This window comes from Apus apus, chromosome 3, assembly GCF_020740795.1.
Source record: "Apus apus isolate bApuApu2 chromosome 3, bApuApu2.pri.cur, whole genome shotgun sequence".
Lineage (NCBI taxonomy): Eukaryota > Metazoa > Chordata > Aves > Apodiformes > Apodidae > Apus > Apus apus.
The window spans coordinates 3,168,896-3,182,371 of NC_067284.1; the positions used below are offsets into that span (position 1 = coordinate 3,168,896).

Sequence of the window (13,476 nt, forward strand, 5' to 3'; positions counted from 1 at the left end):
GCAGAGAGTAGATGTTTGGCAACCTCCTAAATGTTTGTCTCCTCCTCTCCAATGCCACTACCTTGTGCAGGTCCTCGTGGTCCAGCTCAGCCTCCCTGCTCAGGAGTGCTGCCTGGGAAGTGGAGGGGAGTCCATTTTGGTATTGGTAGCACTTCTGAGGTGAGGGAGGATTTGCAGAACCACAGAATCTGGGAGGAAAAAAAAAAACCAACACAATAGGTTGAGAGAGACCTCAGGAGGTTATCTACTTCAACCCCCCTCTGAAGCAGGAACTGACTGAGGGGTGCAAACTCCATCTTCTCTGCAGGATGCAGGGCTAACGTGGCCCTTGTGGGATTCACCTGTAGGACATCTGAAATGAAGGCCTCACCACCTCAGCCAGCTCCCTGTGTTGTATTTATGGTCAGTGGAGAGAAACAGGCATGACAAGGGTTTGCCCCACTTTGGAGAAGCTGAGGCAGCTGAGCTCAGGTGAATCCCACCCAGGAATGCACAGCTCTGGGATATTTCTTCCTGCTTTATGATTAATGGTAACAGGGAAATGACAGCACAAGAAAACTGCCTTTGGGTGAAAAATCTACAATGAAAAACAAATAAAAAGGTCTTCCTTCCTTCCTTCCTTCCTTCCTTCCTTCCTTCCTTCCTTCCTTCCTTCCTTCCTTCCTTCCTTCCTTCCTTCCTTCCTTCCTTCCTTCCTTCCTTCCTTCCTTCCTTCCTTCCTTCCTTCCTTCCTTCCTTCCTTCCTTCCTTCCTTCCTTCCTTCCTTCCTTCCTTCCTTCCTTCCTTCCTTCCTTCCTTCCTTCCTTCCTTCCTTCCTTCCTTCCTTCCTTCCTTCCTTCCTTCCTTCCTTCCTTCCTTCCTTCCTTCCTTCCTTCCTTCCTTCCTTCCTTCCTTCCTTCCTCCCTCCCTCCCTCCCTCCCTCCCTCCCTCCCTCCCTCCCTCCCTCCCTCCCTCCCTCCCTCCATCCCTCCATCCCTCCATCCCTCTCTTTCAGATGAGCCACGTGCCATGCCTGCCCCCCAGCCCAGCCCCCAGGGAGATGCAGCCCCCCAGGATGGGGGGCAGGAAGCGCGGGCGGCCCCCGCTCCAACCCGCGCCCATCAAGGTGCCCGTTCACAACCTCTACTCTGCACCAGCCTTGCCAGTCATGAAGATCCCAAAGAAGAGAGGGAGAAAACCTGGGTATAAGGTAGAGATGCGATTTTCACTCTCCTTCTCCACCTCCTGCTGGTTTTAATACATTTTCTTGTTTAATTTAATTAATTTTTAATATATTTTTATAAAGATGATCCCAGGGCTGGAGCAGCTCTGCTCTGGAGACAGGCTGGGAGAGTTGGGGTGTTCACCCTGGAGAAGAGAAGGCTCCAGGGAGAACTTAGAGCACTTTCCAGTGCCTGAAGAGGCTCCAGGAAAGCTGGGGAGGGGCTTGGGACAAGGGCAGGGAGCGAGAGGACAAGGGGGATGGATGAAACCTGGAGGAGGGGAGATTGAGGTGAGACATGAGGAGGAAATTCTGGAGTGTGAGGGTGGTGAGACCCTGGCCCAGGTTGCCCAGGGAAGCTGTGGCTGCCCCATCCCTGGAAACAAGGTCAAGCTTGATGAGGCTCTGAGCAACATGATCTAGTTAAAAAGGTCCCTGTGCACTACAGGGGGCTGGACTAGATGACCTGTAAGTGTCCCTTCCAACCCCAGACATTTCATGGTTCTATGCTTCAGCCCCAGGTGGCCCAGCACTCTCTGAAGAGAAGCTCTTTCCCCGCTGGCTGCCACACACGCCTCCTCTCCATCCCCAGGAACTTCCCTTGGGCAGCCAATCTGGGCTGCTGCTGCTTTTCAGTGAGTGACAGGGAGTAAAAAGGCATCCTTTTCTAACTGATGGCTTCAGCTGCTGGAGCTGACCCTGCTGAGCTGCAGCACCCGTGGCACCTGGCCTGGAGCTGCTCACTCGCAGGATCCCTGCGCTGGAGCGACGTTTTCTGTGAGGCACCTTTGTGTGCTCTGCTCTCAGCTGAACTGAGCTCCTCTCCAGCACAAACTCTTCCTCTCCGTGTCAATCAAAGGTCGCCCTTATTTTCTGGGGGGGAACTACTAGCTTGATTTTAATTAGCTCGCTAACTGTGTGACTTTCAGATACCACGAGACTTCAAACACAGTTGAAAAAATGACTCCCTGCCCAAATGGCAGGTGACCAATTTCTTTATAGCAACCAGATAGCTGAATTATTACAGAACAGATGGAAAAATACTTCTGAATTTGTAGCAAACCAGGAATTTACGGCCCAGATTTAAATTTATTTTGACTGAGATGTGAATAACAGACATTTTTAATCACATGCTCTTTATAGCCAGATGACCCACTGCCTGTTTTCATTGATGTCTGTGTCTTCCTAGAAGGACATTTCATCAGGCTTCACCACCAAGCAAAGTCCTTTCCCTCACTATCCTGTTTATTTTTCACAGCTTTGCTTATAAAATTTTATCAGCTGTTTTTCCAGCAACTGTTTTGTACCTGATGCGCAGCTATTTGCCATAAAATGCTGTACTTTCTATAAATACAATATTTTTTCTGGCTGTCTAAATCTCTTTACAGTCCGTTCTGGCAGCTGGGAGGTGGTCAGTAGGTGGACTGGGTTTATTTCTCTGGCTGTAAGTGAGGGACAGTTCCAGAGAGCCACCTGGAAAGCCCCATGGAGGAAGGCTGAGTTAGCATCATGGGAGGACTGGTGGTGTTAGAGGACATCTGAGTGACATGCAAAGACCACCACGTCCCTCCCAGAGGCCAACATAGCAATGGCCCTGTCTGAGCAGCCCAAGGACAGTTTGTCCCCCCTGTGCCATGGCAGCAGCTCCCACCAGGGGAGGTGGCCCCAACCCAGGCCAAGCAGTTGGCTGGGACCTCGGTTGGTCCTGCCAGGTGGGGTGGGCAGTGAGAGTCACTCCAGGCAGGACAGCAGGTGGAGTGACAATTGTCATCACAGGGCATAGGCTCCCCTGCTGCCCTAGAAGTCACTATTCATGATGACAAATAAGCAGTGAGGATTTTGGACACACAGGGACTGAAATTGCAGACAACCTTAAGGTGCCCTGAATTATTCGTCACAGCAGGGAGGGAGAGGACAAGGGGGAATGGATGAAAACTGGAGGAGGGGAGATTGAGGTGAGACATGAGGAGGAAATTCTGGAGTGTGAGGGTGGGGAGAGCCTGGCCCAGGTTGCCCAGGGAAGCTGTGGCTGCCCCATCCCTGGCAGTGTTGAAGGGCAGGTTGGATGGGGCTTGGAGCAACGTGGGCTGGTGGGAGGTGTCCCTGCCCATGCAGGGGGTTGGAACTGGATGATCTTGAAGGTCCCTTCCAACCCAAACCATTCTGACATTCTATGATTCTATGTAATACATATATCAGTATACATGAATGTCTTTATATCAATGTATATACTTTTATGGCTGTATATATATGTACAAATGCATACATATATATATGCATTTATGATATATGCTTAGATGTGTATGTTCAAAAGCAAGCCCAGAAGCCTAGAACAGGGGCTACCCAAAGTTTCACAGTGCCAGCCCAATTCACCATAAAAAAGTGAGTCATTGACACGCTACAGAAAATAACAAATCATGCTGCTTCTCACATGGGATAAACCCCAAACTGGATGGGGACCTTGATTTTTGACACAGCATCTTCCTCCCATTTATTTTAATTGCTTGGAAAACAAACTGACAGCACTTTGCTGTTGGTCTTTCCTGCCCCCAATCTGAAGGCAAGACAGAGGACAACACAGGCAGGTGAGGACTGGCACTAGCCCGGGTTCCCCATGTGCTCCAGCTGCCACACAGCAGGAGGTCACACCCATAGGTTGTCTTGGATTCACTTAGTGAACATTTTCTCCCTTGTTGAGGAGGGGAGGCAGTGGTACCACGTGGAGGTGGTGTCTGGCACTTCTGAGACAGGTGTGATCCAGCCTCTGCCCCAGGCACTGAACATGGCCCTGCAGGGAATGGTGCCTGGATGAGGAGCCACCTTTTTTGCTTATGGTGCCCATCTGCTCACAGAAGCTGCTCTGAGGGAAACTCTGGGTTGAGGAAAGGAGCAAGTTCAGGAAGGGCTTGGTGGAGGTCTGGCTGGAAAACCTTACACCCACCCGAGCAAAGATGGCCTTTTTCTTTGTTTTGGTGGGTACCATCTCAGCACAGGCTGCTGTGCTGCTGAAAATGAGAGACACCTTGAATTCTCTCTTAGTGAAGCTCTTGCTGGGATAAGCCAATAACTGGGGAATTATCCAAACTCCCAAAGATTTAATGATTAAAAACTCCCTTGGATGGCACTAAGTTCAACAGCCTTCCCTCTCTCTTCCCCACATCTTTGTTTTTACCATTTCACTGAATCAGAGACCATTATTTTAGACATTTGTAGCATAACCATGAACAACACGAATCTTTCTCCAAAATGACTTCACCTCTCCACCAGGACTTGCTCAAGGTTTGGGTTGCAGATAGTGGTGTGGCTTAATTTCTACCTAAAATACACTTTGTGCATTATTTCCAGCTTGGGTGTAAGCTCTGAGAGGAGCAACCCTCTGCAGGTCTAACAGGGCTAAAAATTCCTTTCCATTCTTGCTCTTGTCACTTACAGCATTTTTACCTTTGGCCACTGAAAAAGAATAACAAAAAAAACCACCTGCCAGAAGAAGAGCTCAGTGTAGTGTAGCAGATACATGAACCAGCCAGGTGTGTGCTTGGCTCTCTGCTTTTCTCCTGCTTCTGAGTGGGACCTTCAGGTCATATCCATCACATCAGCCCTGTATAATGATGAAGACCTGATCATCATTTGATGGGTGAGATGTTACCAGGTAGCAGGAGCATAAAGACATAGTGATATTGCACCATAAGTTCCCCTCATGTTTCAGTTCTCCAAACTGGACTGCAGGTCACAAAGGCTACTGGGTGCAACAGTGCAGGAGTTTGTATTTACTACCTGGTAATAACACACTGTGGCCCACAGTCTGAGCTTATTTACATGGGTGTCAGCCCAGCCCAAAGTAGTCTCTAGGTGCCACTGGATTTACACAAGATTTACAACCCTGTAACGAAGAGCAGAATTTGGCCCTAAATTATGATGCAGTTAAAGACCCCGTGTTTCTGAATTGCAGAGAATTGTTTACACCCACATGAAATGGGTCATAAAATGCTATTGCTCTGATTTGTTAGAGTGTTAGACCCAATTTGCTCAGGTGTAAATAACTACCGGGTGGGTGGCATAATATTTGCATCCTGGAACTGAAGGCACTGCTGTCTGCTGCAAATCAGTCAGGCTTCAGGCTCCAGCATCCTCCCGGGAGCAGAAGGGATGCTCCTGGCCTGAAGAAAGTGATGCAATAGCAGATTGCTAATGAGTGGGAGTTCATGGGGAGTGACAGGCACAGAATAAAACTGGAGTATCTGGTGTACACTTTCCTTACTCAACCGGTTGCATTTTGCAGCTGAAGTCTCGTGTCCTGATGCCTCCCTTGGCGACCTCTCCGCCGCGAAGCACCCCGGAGCCAGATATCAGTTCGATCCCCCAGGATGCAGCTACAATCCCCAACTCGGCCACGCCACAGGCTCTCACAGGTACCCAACCTCAGGTGCTCCTTGGCCAAGGGGTGAGCAGGAACCATGGGCTGGTAGCCAGGTGCTCTGCTTTCCACAACAGGCAGAGCTCATGAAAATGGGGTGTTTGTAGATGAGACTGGTGAGCAGTGACACAGAACCGAGGTGTCCCACAAGGCTATATTTTGATTGCTGTGTGTCGAGTTCAGTGGAGATGTCAGACCCATTCCTCTTGATATGCAGACACCAACATCCCCTGAATGCTGCCATTTTATGCCCCACACTCACCCCATCGAATGTGTTGCAATGACCAGACAAAACCCTGGTGTGAACATGAAGCATCTGTTACAGCTGTGGGGAGAAGAAGGGTGGAGAATCCAGAGTCTGACTGTAGGCAGGGTTACCAGCACATAAACCCCAGTGCCTTATCACAGCAGCAGACTGGTCATTTCTAACTGTAGTCAGGGAAAAAAACAGCCTTATTCTTTTATGGCTTATATTACCAGAAGTAACATAGGTCAATGCTTTTAAACTGACGTAAATGAGAAGAAAATCAACAAGACAGTTGATTTACCCTGAGATTTCAGCAGAGAAATGGATTAGATAACATTAGAATCTAAACACAACACATCAATCCCATTATTTCTTAGCTGGGATGCACAGAGGAGAAGTTTTCCATCTGCTCTGGTAGCAGAACGATACTAAACGTAGGGACAGTGACTTTAATCATATATTTTATTCCTGTTTATACCTTCACACATGAAGACTGGAAAGTGCTTGGCAAACATCAGCTGAGCAGTGTTTCATAGTGCTGCCCTGAGAGGTGTGCCTGGTGCTGCTTTCAAAGGGGGACAGGTAGGCACAGCCCACCAGCCCCAGCAGATCCCCAGGGTGGCTGCAGAGGCTCCATGGGTTATTTCAGGCTGTGCTGATGCAGTGCCCCACAGCTCCATCTGCCTGTCCTCATGCCACCTTTTCTCTCCCAGCACCTTCCCAACAGTGCATGTAGGCTCCCACTGGAGCAGGGTTTGCAGGAGGCAGAGGCAGCTAAAACCAACTTTTACCTCCCTATCTGCACTGAAAGGACAACAGGAGCCCTCACTCGCCCGAGAGGGACCAGACCACTGCAGAGTGCACCCAGGCTTCACAGAAGCAGTGGCCTGTCACAGCAGAAGCCACATCCTGCAGCTACAGTGAGGTCTGGCTCAGTGGCACACCGGGAAAGCTGCACCCTGGCAGCTCCCTGCAATCCGTGTGTGCTGCTTGTGTCTTTCCAGGTGTTGCCCCTTTGTTTGGCACTTGGAAGGTGCAACGCACCATGGAACGAGAAGTATGATTGCTATTATTCTCCTCTTTACCCAGGATGTGCTGCTCGAGCCCCTTCTGCTGCTCAGTGAGAGATGGGGTAGCAGAGTGTGCTGTGACAGTCGCACTAGATTTTCATTACGGTGATGCAAACTGTAAATTATTTCCAACTTCACACAGCTGTCATCATGTCCTCCACTCCACTCGATGGTATTTTTTTGTCACATATCTGATTTCTGTCAGAGGATAGTGTTATATTGTCTGAGAGATGACAGCTCGAGCACACTCAGCCAGCTATTATAATATGTCTCACTTTAGCCTGACTCTAGGCTGTGTCTTAGTGGCCCTAGTTACCACAGCGTTATCTCTGCTTCCTCCAAGACACAGTGAGTCTCAACCAAGCTTAAAATAAGTCCATGCTAGCCAGAGGAGAACACTGAATTTTTGGCTATCACTGGCAGGCCTTATGGCATCTAGAAAAACCTGCCTTTGCAAGCAATGGCACATGAGAGGAGGCATGCAGGGCTTGGCTGCAGAGAGGCCAGGGCATCCCTCACAGATCTCCTGTTTGGCACAGTCACGATGTTGTGGTCCCAAGTGGGGACTGAGCACTGCATGTGATGTAGTTTCTCTTGAGGTGATGCAGTTTGTAGGGTGCTGGTTTGGACACGGAGGGCAAGGAAGCTCCCAAAGACCAGAGTCTTTGCCATCACACCGTGTGGCTCAGTGCAGCATAACCCTCCAGAAATTAGAGCTGCCCTAAGTTTGGAAGCAGCAAGGAGCCAAAATCTCAGAGCACTGCTTCGCAGAAGGCCTCTACACGAACCAGTCTAAAGACATGTAGAGTTAAAAAACAAACCCAGAACACACCTCAGGGTGGAGGTTACCCCTTGCTGTGAGGCCACCCCGCTAGTCGCTGTCCCTGGGCATTTTTTCTGGTGATGGGCAAGGTAGTCTGCAAAAGAGCAGAGCCCAGGCACACACAGGAGCTTCTTTAGTTAGTTCTTAGATAAGAACTAACTTAGATAAGTGGCTTATCCTCCCTTCTGGCACCAAGCAAAGGCCCAAACTCCACTCATGGGCAATCAGTGCAAGGAAGCCTGGCTGGGACACCCCAAAAGGCAGGAATTCACCAGCAAATGGAAGAAATAAACAGCAATAAATAAATAAACTGGTGAAATAAACAGAAACGTATACAGCCAGCATCTGCTCTGAGGGCCATTTTGTGATAACTGTGTACAGTTCTGCAGCCCTCAGCACGGGAAGGACATGGAGCTGTTGGAGAGAGCCCAGAGGAGGCCACAGAGATGATCCTTGGGCTGGAGCAGCTCTGCTCTGGAGACAGGCTGGGAGAGTTGGGGTGTTCAGCCTGGAGAAGAGAAGGCTCCAGGGAGACCTTAGAGCACCTTCCAGTGCCTGAAGGGGCTCCAGGAAAGCTGGGGAGGGGCTTGGGACAAGGGCAGGGAGGGAGAGGACAAGGGGGGATGGATGAAAACTGGAGGAGGGGAGATTGAGGTGAGATATTAGGAAGAAATTCTTCACTCTAAGGGTGGTGAGGAACTGGGATGGGTTGCCCAGGGAGGTTGTTGATGCCCCATCCCTGGAGGTTTTTAAGGCCAGGTTGGACGAGGTTTTGTGCAGCCAGGTCTGGTGGTTCCCTGCTCATGGTAGGGGGGTTGGAACTGGATGATCTTTGAGGTCCCTCCCCACCTTCACGATTCCGTGATTCTATGACTCTATAACCTTGTCGGGGGTTGTGTTTTGTTGTTGTTGTGCCTGCAGTCTGCATTTACGTCAACAAACAAGCGCACCCGGGGCCTTACCTGGACAGAAGGAAGGTGCAGCAGCTCCCGGCGCAGTTCGGGCCCGAGCGGCCGGCGGCTGCCCTGCAGCAGGCTGTGCAGGCCTGCCTCGACTGCGCCCTGCAGCAGAAAGCCGTCTTCTCCCTCCTCCAGCAGGGCTACGGAGGCGAGACCGTGCCAGGTAAAGCATTTCTGGAAAGGGCTGGTGGCCCCTCGGGTGTGGGATTCAGCAAGGCCAAGCGTCAGGTCCTGCGCTTGGGTCACAACAACCCCAGGCAGCGCTACAGGCTTGGGGAGCTGCCCAGCAGAGAGGGACCTGGGGGTGCTGGGTGACAACTGGTTGGCATGAGCCATCGTGTGCCCAGGTGGGCAAGGACACCAGCCCCATCCTGGCCTGGATCAGGAATGGTGTGTCCAGCAGGAGCAGGGAGGTGCTGGTGCCCTGTGCTGGCACTGGTGGGGCTGCAGCTCCAGCCCTGGGGGCAGTTCTGGGCCCCTCACTGCAGGAAGGACATGGAGGGGCTGGAGCGTGTCCAGAGGAGAGACACCAAGCTGGGGAAGGGCTGGAGAACAAGTCCTGTGAGGAGAGGCTGAGGGAGCTGGGGGTGTTGAGTCTGGAGAGGAGGAGACTCAGGGGGGACCTTCTCACTCTCTTCAACTACCTGAAGGGAGGGTGTAGCCAGGTGGGGTTGGGCTCTTTTTCCAGGCAACCAGCAACAAGACAAGAGGGCCTGGCCTCAAACTGCTCCAGGGGAGGTGTAGGTTGGATATTAGGAAGCACTTCCCCATGGAAAGGGTGATCAGACATTGGGATGGGCTGCCCAGGGAAGTGGTGGAGGCACCATCCCTGGAGGTGTTCAAGGAAAGGCTGGATGTGGCACTTAGTGCCATGGTCTGGAGATGTGGTGGTGTTGGTCACAGGCTGGGCTTGATGATCCTAAAGGTCTTTTCCAGCCTTGGTGATTCTCTGATTCTGTGAAGTGCTTCTGTCTTAACCTGACCCCCAGTGCTGACTGTCCTGGCTGTCCTGTTGCCACGTGCGGCTCCAAAGAAGAACCCGTGGGGGATTCAGCTGCCTGTGCTGCACTTCGTGAGCCAAATCTGAGCTCAGCTGTAGGGATTGCAAGAGTCCCACAGCAATTCCTCATACAGCACAACTACACAGACATATCAGAGAGAATCAGACATCAGAGGGAACTTCTCAGCAGCTCCTCATCTCCCCACAGTGATACTTCTCGCTGCATCCCAATGAATTTCCCATGTCCCACGCTCAGTCCCCTGGCCTGGCTCTCAGAATGAACATGAACTTTTCCTCCAGCCACAGTTTTGTGTCACAGCACCCTTGTAGCACACAGGGATGCAGTGGGAATGGAACAACGATGGGAATATGGGAATAATGCTCTCCAGTGAGCTCCACAGATGAGTCAGGCATGAATACAAAGCCAAGAACTGCAAGGCCAAGCAGTTTTGCAGGGATCACTGCAGCTCAGCTGTGCCATTGGGACCCTCTGGTGTGGGAGCCCAGGCTCTGACCTGCTGTGCAGCATATAAATCCTGCTTCTTCCCTCTCCTCTAGTTCACTTTAGTCACAGGTGTGCCTTCCCTAAGGGACATCAGGAATACTCTAAGAATTGCTCACAGAAACGCAAGGCTGACACAGTTTAGTGCAAAGCTCATTTTTGCCTGGATCTGTGCTGTGTGTATGACTTCCATTACAAGCAGGAGAGTCACGTTGTGCACCAAGCCTGCCAAACCCCTTGGTTTCAGTTCCTCTGAGCTGTCTTGGCTTCAGGTACCTGAGCTAAAAGCACCTGGTCAACATTGCTCCCAGCTTCTGCCCCTTCTAATCATCAAGGAGGGGTGAATGGCCTCCTAGTCACGGTGTGGCTCTGAGATTGCAGCTCACTTCCAGCTCAACACCAGAGGCAGGTTTTGTCATGCACTTTCCAATCTCCCCATGGCTGGCCCACAGATGCTAGAGTATGATCCTTTACAGCAGCTCAGGCCAGCAGGAAATCTCTGAAGTTATCCCAAAGATTATAAGCCTAACATTGCAATTTATACTTGTTACTAAAGACTGGAGGCTGTAGGACTGGAAAAAAAACCTTCCAATTGGTAGAGTTCAGGCAGCCACATCATGTAGTCTTCCCTGCAAACATGTTGACACCTGAATGTGTCCTGCTACAACTGATTCTGGAGAGTCTCTTGTGACCCCTGCACTTCTCTCATGGCTGAGGCCTATGCCCTTTTTGATTCCTGGCTAAATATATTCCCTGACAGCTTTGCCCAGGAATTTTATTTGCTCTGCTCTCACCCTTGAGCTCAATCTTAGGTGAATTTCTAGAGAGCAGTCCTCATCTTGCTGAAATACACAGTTTCTTTCAGGTCCTCTCTGCATTGTGAGGAAGATCACTGGATTAGTGAGAGAAGTGTCATCCCACAGTCCCACACAGCAGACATGGTGAAGGCTGCAGTGCCACAGGGAAATCTTCTGTTCCCTGATTTTTGCTTTGACTTGCACCTCTTCAATTGTGAATTCATCCTTCTCAAGCCTGGATGACCAGAATGGTGCCCATCAGTCAGCTCAGGTTTCAACAGAACTTTATATAGCAGAATTGACACTCCTTTGTCTCTCCTGGAAATGCTTTGTCCAGTATCTCCTTGAAATCATGGAATGATTTCGTTTTGAATGGACCTTCAAGATCATCCAGTTCCAACCCCCTGCATGGGCAGGGACACCTCCCACCAGCCCAGGTTGCTCAGAGCCCCATCCAACCTGCCCTTCAACACTGCCAGGGATGGGGCAGCCACAGCTTCCCTGGGCAGCCTGGGCCAGAGTCTCCCCACCCTCACACTCCAGAATTTCCTCCTCATGTCTCACCTCAGTCTCCCCTCCTCCAGTTTTCATCCATTCCCCCTTGTCCTCTCCCTCCCTGCCCTTGTCCCAAGCTCCTCCCCAGCTTTCCTGGAGCCCCTTCAGAACAACCCTGGTACCTTTTATTCATTCACAGCCATGTCTTTAATTCTAGTCTCCCCATTATCTTTTAAAACCTTGGGTTTTGCTGAAGTCAGCCTAATAGCCCATCACTGGCAGATCACTTTCTTTCCCCTTCCTTAGACCAGGGTATCATCATTTCCTCCTTCCAATCATACAAGACAGTTTTCAGTTGGATGCATATATTAGAAATCCTTGCACTGCTGGCCATGCCAGTCAGCATCTTTCAGCACTCCAGGAGGAAGGTGATCTGGGTCACACAAGCTCCTTGAGCTCCTCCAGCTCGTTTTGCACTTCAGGTGGGGTAACTCTGTGAAAGACTTTAAGACATACCAACACTCCTGTGAAATATTTTCCCCTGCTCTCACCCTGGAGCTCAGTCTTAGGTGAATTTCCAGAGAGCAGTGCTCATCTTGCTGAAATACACAGTTTCTTTCAGGTCCTCTCTGCATTGTGAGGAAGATCACTGGATTAGGGATCTGCTTGCCATCCATCCCCAGGTATTGAATTCCTCCTGCTTGCTTTCCAGTTTCAGCATCTTTTGAGGGGAAGCAGCATCTCCTGAACCTGCTGGCAGTGAACAGCATCGGGTATGTCCTGCGCTTCCTGAAGAAGCTCTGTCGCAGCCTCTTGTGTGACAACCTCTTCAGCAACCAGCCCCTGCCACAGCACAGCGCCGTGCCTGAGGGCCCAGAGGAGTGTGGAAACAGGAAGATGGAGGCAGGTAGGCTCAAGATTTCATATGGCTAAAGAAATTACTGTCTTTTTTTTTTTTTGGTCCTGTACTGTCTGTGCTAGAGAACTGCAGGTTCCTGTGGGACCTTCCAGCAGGCTGATCTGCAGGATTTTTCTCAGTGGCTATAGAGGAGGTTTTCATGTGAGAACCACTGTAGTGAGGAACCCCCAGCAGTGATAGAGATTTTTGTATTATTTTATTATTTAATAGATATTTTACAAAAATATTTATATTCATTTATATATATTTTTTGGTGTCTTTTATCTCTTTTCCTAAGGCTCGTATGATCCCATTGCCTTTGTTGCTGTCAATTCTCTCCCATAACTTTCTGCCCCCTCAAGCACACCTGACCCTGGGGTAGAAGCCTCAAAGGCATTAAATTCATTCAAATTTCAGGCAAGTGGGAAGGTAGAGGGGAAATTTCTCTCTCCATCCAACTCAAGCACCATATGAGGCACTGAAGGATCCCCACTGGCTACCAAGCCTTCCCTGCTTGCAGACCTGCCATAGAGTGCTGCCTGTCCCCACTTCCACACCCCTCCACTCATGCACTGCCTTGGCTTACTGGCTGCAGCAGCAGGTGGGAGGCCTCTAAGGTAGTGGTATCAGCTGTAGGACACTCAGCCTGGATCCACATCTGTCACCTCCACCCCTGGGTGTAAACCCACATGAGAGTTGAGACTGCTATGAGGTTTGCTTTGCTATTGCAGGGGTGTTCCTGCTGGCTTAAAATGCCAGTGGGCACCTGCAAAGTAGCAAGTTCCCTGCTTTAGTGCTTGGCCATGTGGGGCGAAGCCTGGTGTGGCAAAAGTTAGTTTAGAAAAAAAAAGAAAGATAGAAAATTATGGCCCTGACCCTCCACTTCACCTGCAGGCTTCCTCCTGACTTAAATTATTTTTCCTTCCCTTTTATTAACAGCACTGTGGGTGTTTGGGGAGCACACTCTCTCATGCGTTCAGTTCAATGGCAGATACATGCTGGCAGCTGAGAGAAAGGTGTTTTAGTGTCCACCATTATGATCCACGAATCACTTGTTTGCCAGGAAGACC

At 50.3% G+C, this 13,476-nt stretch overlaps 1 protein-coding gene across 1 annotated transcript in view; it reads left to right on the forward strand.

Annotated features, from left to right (window-relative positions):
* Window positions 1–994: 994 nt before the first annotated feature.
* Window positions 995–13,476, forward strand: part of SCML4 (Scm polycomb group protein like 4) — a 42,904-nt gene continuing 30,422 nt past the window's right edge. The window contains exons 1-4 of the mRNA XM_051613156.1: window positions 995–1,189; window positions 5,481–5,610; window positions 8,677–8,877; window positions 12,221–12,415. Of these exons, the coding sequence (XP_051469116.1) occupies window positions 995–1,189; window positions 5,481–5,610; window positions 8,677–8,877; window positions 12,221–12,415 (721 nt within the window). The remainder of the gene's footprint in view (window positions 1,190–5,480; window positions 5,611–8,676; window positions 8,878–12,220; window positions 12,416–13,476) is intronic.